The sequence below is a fragment of the Primulina huaijiensis genome, chromosome 16 (genome assembly GCF_012295235.1).
Source record: "Primulina huaijiensis isolate GDHJ02 chromosome 16, ASM1229523v2, whole genome shotgun sequence".
In the NCBI taxonomy this organism is placed as follows: domain Eukaryota; kingdom Viridiplantae; phylum Streptophyta; class Magnoliopsida; order Lamiales; family Gesneriaceae; genus Primulina; species Primulina huaijiensis.
This window is the reverse complement of record NC_133321.1, coordinates 17,584,286-17,590,285: the sequence shown is the minus strand read 5'-3', so window position 1 is coordinate 17,590,285 and position 6,000 is coordinate 17,584,286. Positions and strand designations below refer to the sequence as shown.

Below are 6,000 nucleotides of genomic sequence, written 5' to 3'. Positions count from 1 at the left end.
AACAATTGGATGTCCAACTCGACCTATATAACCGATCAATAAAAATACTCCACCTTTGTCATATGTTCCCTGCGTCACACTAAATTTACACCAAGTCAGCCATTACAAAAGGTTTCAAAAACAATGGATCTGAAATTTCTTCGGAAAATTAACGTGACGCAAGATTGGCCAAGCAATGGCAACGTATGAACAAGATCCATGTTCAAAAAAATACTAGAAGCTAAAATATTTAGAAAATATAACATTGATTTTGAAAAAATTAACATGTTTGGAATTACCTTGTTTTACTAATAACATAACACAATAAGTTTTCTCCCATCGGAGGCCCATTACGAATCCAAATTCTTTTATCATGGATATCATCATCTTGTGTACTTTCTTGATCGAGCTTGTTAATCATGGTTAACATATTTAGTCAAGGCAAAAACTTGTGTAAGACGGTCTCACGGGTCGTATATTATGAGACGAATCTCTTATTTGGGTCATTCATGAAAAAGTATTACTTTTTATACTAAGAGTATTATTTTTTATTATGAATATCGGTATGGTTGACCCGTCTCACAGATAAAGATTCGTGAGACTGTCTCACAAAAGACCTACTCTTTAGTCAATCCGGAACCAACCCAAATTCGATTCAGTTCAATTTGGAACCAATTATATTGCTTCTTGGTTGAATTAAATTTAACACCCACAAATGGATTGAATTGGTTTGTTTTAAAATAGATCCAAAATCATTTAATTTGATCCGTTTGAATCCGGTATCGGAATTATTTCAGGACCAGTTTTCAAACAACTGTAGGTAATATGTACACTACATGCATACACACACACACACATACATATAATGATTTTTTAAAAATTCGATTCCAGTTGGGTGTCAATCTGGTCCTGTTCGATTTAAATCAACTCAATCCCGGTAACATATAAGATTGGTTAAGTTTCATCATCCGGAACTCTGAAAGGTTTAATCCAGTTCGGAACTGATATAGTAACATGACTACTAGTTGTACAAATCTTATTTAGTTTGACTAACTAAACTAGCATGATTTGCGTAAGCTTATATTAAAGCTCGTAGATTTACTTAATACGCACAATAGTTGCGGATTCTTCGGTCATAAAAAATTAAAAAGAAGTTAAACAACATACACAAATTAAATATATTTCATAATTTATTTATTGATGAATGAATGTGGAGGTTGGATCGGTATTGAGGGTCTTAGCTTTATTAATGTATTTCAATTGTTAATTGAAGAGATTATTTATTTGTCTTAATTAGCATTGAAGGGTGACAGCCGCAAGCATTTCTGGTTAGGACCAAATTGTACGTGTAGGAAATTTTTTGCTAGCTGGTAGCTACCTCGCTCTTACGAAGGAATATTTTAGTCAATTTATGCATTTATTTATTTATTATTAATTAATTTAGGTGTCTGCTGAAATTTTCAATACAAATCTGAAGTTCCATTAGTTACTAAAAGTGCTTAGTGTGATTGTACTATAAGAAAAACATAAAATTTGAGGAGTGTGATTTGGCTGATGTTCACTAATATTTGTTGAATGCAATAATCGTTCATATGAAGATGGTTTATAAAATTATTAACATACAAATTGTTAAAAAACAAAAAATTAGTCCAAGTATATCATCTACTTGATTTTCACAATCCATCCCCAAGTAACAAAAATCCAACCCGTTGAATAATATTTGGTCCCCTCGAAACAAAAACAAAAAATATATGTCCTTGTCACGATGATGTAAATAAAAATTTAAGATTTTCAATATATCACACACATATATATATAATAGTTTAAACTCTGATTTTTTTTTATTTCTTAAATTATAGGGTGGGGAGGGTTCGAATTTGAGCAACTTACAACCACTTAAGTCAAAGTCCGATCTTTTTTAAGCTCTGATTTAAAATCATCTAAGCCAAAAATTACATTCTAATTTTATTTTTAATGAAGTCAAACACGAACACGTGTATTAAATAACATATTAAATTCTGCCGGAAAAAGTTTCAGTCATCCGTAGGTTTAAATAATTACTGTTTAGAAATTAAAAAAATCTAAAACTTTTTCACCCACCTTGACCTATTTTTTTAAATGTATAAAACATATATAATAAATAAGTAGCATTGGCCCCCTACTATCAAATATTTCCTTACCATTTGACCAATTAAAGTATTTCGTTTCTAAATAATAATAAAATTTTTAATTTCCTACATATACATTTCACATCCATGAAAAAAAAAATAAAAATAATTTCGATGATTAGTATTATATTACTAAAACTCAAAACATGTTAACTTATATAAATAAAATAGCAAATTTCACTCAAACAAATTGAAATATATAAAAGAGTAATTTTGTTATATGTTCACTGTCGAGTAATTCAAATTTACAGTGTGGACTTTGTGTTTTAATTTTAATGGCTTTCATAAGAAGCAAAATTTTGAATCATATTGTCCGAAAATTAAGAATAAATCCCGACAGTAATCCAAAGATACCAAAGATTATACCATGTACTAATGCCCACAGACACAACATTATGGGTAGGGCTGAACCAACGGGGATCACGTTAGCGATCTCCATCCACCAAATTTTTTTCGAAAGAAAAATTTATATATATATATAAACACACACACACACACACACACACAAATTAATTTACGTTCGATATTTTGAGGTTGTAATATAAAAAAAATGAATTTTTAGAGTCTACTTTTTAATCACGTCGCTCTTTGAATCGTAATCTTATGTATTATTTGAAAAAAGTTACAAGAAAAGTAAAAACATATCAAGGGACACGGTGTATGGATGAAAATTAGTTAAGTTTGAGTAGGAATATATATATCCGTCCTCATGCTCATTTATTATATTCATCATCTTCCACATCTCCATCTTAATCGGGTATTCAATTTCATCATCATACTCGTAAGATAATTGAATATCCATGTCCTACTAGATATCCCATTACTGTTTATAATTACATTTTATCAAATTTGAATTATTTCGAATAAACTATAAATATTTATTAAATTGTTGAGAGCGGTAAAGAAAAAATATATGAAAATTAGAAAATTAAACATTATAGAAAAAATAACAAATTATTATAAACAATTTATCTTAACGTTATTATCCAATAAAAAAAGGCGGCTATATATCGATAATTTTATTCATTTCATCCCACTAATATCATTCAACAAAAATATATTAGAATTAAAATTATAGCCGAAAATCACACACACACACATATAATATATATTCATTTAATCAGATATACGGGTAGAGTATGTGTAGGATACTTTAAGACCCACCTCCATCCTCATACCCGAAAATCCTAATTCCCGATTACCCATTTATTTAATTGGGTAAAAAAATACTCTCCATATCTTATTTCATTCGAGTATGATATCGGATTCTCCGTCGGATTCAAAAATTGTTATCTCACGTGTTTTTTTTTTTTGTGCAAATGCAAAAAATAACTAAATCTTAAAGTTATATGCCCTAGTTTAATTATAGTAAATATGATTTAACATTTTAGCACTCTTCAACTAGATTGCATAATATGAATTACTTTTTATGTATTCCTAAAAGTTTTTCGCATTATTAAAAATATTTAACAGTGTTTGACCAATCAAGATATAATCTCAAATCAATCACCACTAATTATCTATTCTATTGTTGAAAATTTTAATTTACAATACTGAAATGTATGCTTTAAATTATATAAATTGGATAAATTATCATGGAATTTAATACAACTCCCACAAGATATGTAATATAGATCTCATCAGATATATAAAAATATATAAAATTTATGCAATATATAAAAGTTTAACGTATCTAAATAATATGTATAAAATATATATTTATTTATAAATTTATAATAAAAAAATTATGAGAAAGGAGGACAAATTTTATTCTGAAATGAAGAAAGTAAGAGATTTATATGTGAGTGAGTGTTCGCATTGGATCCTTCGCCAAAAAGAGCTGTTCGGGAAAGCCTTACCCATTTTCTTCTCTTTTTCTGTAAAAAAAATCTCCCTTTTAAATTCTACCATGATTGTGGAGAAAATAGAAGAAAATTGTTAATCCCTCTAATTTCTTGATTTTAATCTCACGTGGAATCTATTTAACACCCTCTCATCTCCAACAATAGCCTTCCCCGACCAATTTCATCTCCCATTTCTTCAGATATTTCACCTTAATGTGCTCAGAAATTCTCGCCTTTTCTCCATTTCTGAGGATGCCCGAAAGCGATAGTAGCCCGAAATTTACACTCGAAGAAGACGAAGACCAGCAAGAACGGATCACCGAACGAGATAATCCGAGCCCAGCCGTTTCAGAAAACCCAGAGGACATTGGTCCGGAATCAGGCGCCGGAGCTCAAGAAAAGACGCAGGAAAACATTGGAGCGATCGAGGTTAAGGAAGAAGATGAAGCCGTGAAGAATGTTGACGAGAAGGATGATGGGTTCAGAACCCCGACATCATCCGATCACAAAATACCGGCAGCGACTCAATGCCCGCCGGCGCCTAGGAAAACCAGGCCGCAGCAATCGGGAGTTAAGAGAAAAGCGTCCCCGTCGCCAGCTCGCCGGAGCCTCCAACTCGATGCGGCGGCGGACGAGGTTGAATCCATATTCCGGCCGGTGGTTGAAGATAGTGTAGAAGAACAGAAAACCAAGAAAGCTAGAAGAGAGGATGAAGATTGATCCAGTGTCTCTCTCACAAAATATGGTAATTGAAATTTAACGTAAAAATGCAATCTTTTATTTATTAATTAATTATCATAATTAAATGATACTTCGAAATTTAGACGTCTGAGTTTATATATATGACGGAGCATTCTGATCGAGGATTGTTCATTCTATTTTCTAGTGTAATATTCTGGTAAAAAAAGTCGGCATTTAGTAAATAATAAATACTATTTTTTGTTTAAATTATTTACTTTAATTTTAAATATTTTTATATTGCTAGTTTTCGATTATATAGTTGTGCATGAGCCTAAATTGTGTAGAAAACGGTTTTTTTAACTGAAAAAAAAAAAAGCAGTTAGAAAGAGGGATGTTTGCCTCACATCCAAATTCAGCTCTAGTGAAAATTTTCCTAATTAATTTGAGTGGAGATTACCTCCAGTTAGTACAAATAAATTAATGCAACTTTTACGGTGGTTATGTATTATAAAGTTCACAAAAACTTATGTGAGACGATACTCAATTTTGTAAGACGTATATCTATAGATTGAGTCGATTCGTCTATCAGATATATATCTGTAAAATCGTCTCACAAAAGACATACTCTATAAAATTACAATGTTAATAAAAAACAATGTAGTTATTTTGATAAATTTTGCATGATAACGATTGTCGATTTTTTTTATGACCGCAAATTTGTAATATTATTGAGATTGAAAAATATCTTTGATTAAAATATTTACAAACCAATAAAAAAAATCATCGGGCTTACAAACAAAAGAAGTTGAGTGAGAAATATGAAAAAACGTCAATGAATGCAACGGCGTTCGTCGTACATCGAATGTAGTTTAAAATGATTTAGTTATCTTGACTCAAAGATAGTCGATTTTATATTTCTGTATTATTTTACTTTTAATTTGACTATTGTTTATTTCAAAAGTACGCATTATGGAGCCTGATAATTATTTTTTATAGAAAATTTTTTGCATTAATAGATATTAATAAATATGTTTGATATTTTAAATTGACTTTGCATCTTTTTTTATAGTTGAGGCTAATATTAATTTTACATTCAAAAGAAAGGAGGTTGTACCTTATTTTCCTTTATATATTTGGAGAGACACGTCAAATAATTGTAATTTGATGAGAGAAAAAATTGTCCAAATAAATCAATTGTATTTAACCATGGAATTGGAAAAATCCACGATTTTAAGTTTGTACTCAATTATTCCCCAGTCTCGAAAGTTTTTATATCAACTATTTAATGTATTACGTGGTTTTATATATAAAAAAAAAACATCGCTAAT

The 6,000-nt window shown here is 30.0% G+C and overlaps 1 protein-coding gene across 1 annotated transcript; it reads left to right on the top strand.

Annotated features, from left to right (window-relative positions):
* The first annotated feature begins 3,953 nt into the window (after positions 1–3,953).
* LOC140961919 (uncharacterized) lies at positions 3,954–4,874 on the top strand. The gene has a single exon (XM_073420706.1). It carries the CDS (start codon positions 4,205–4,207, stop codon positions 4,709–4,711), a length of 507 nt encoding a protein of 168 aa, XP_073276807.1. The 5' UTR covers positions 3,954–4,204; the 3' UTR covers positions 4,712–4,874.
* The last annotated feature ends 1,126 nt before the right edge of the window (positions 4,875–6,000 follow it).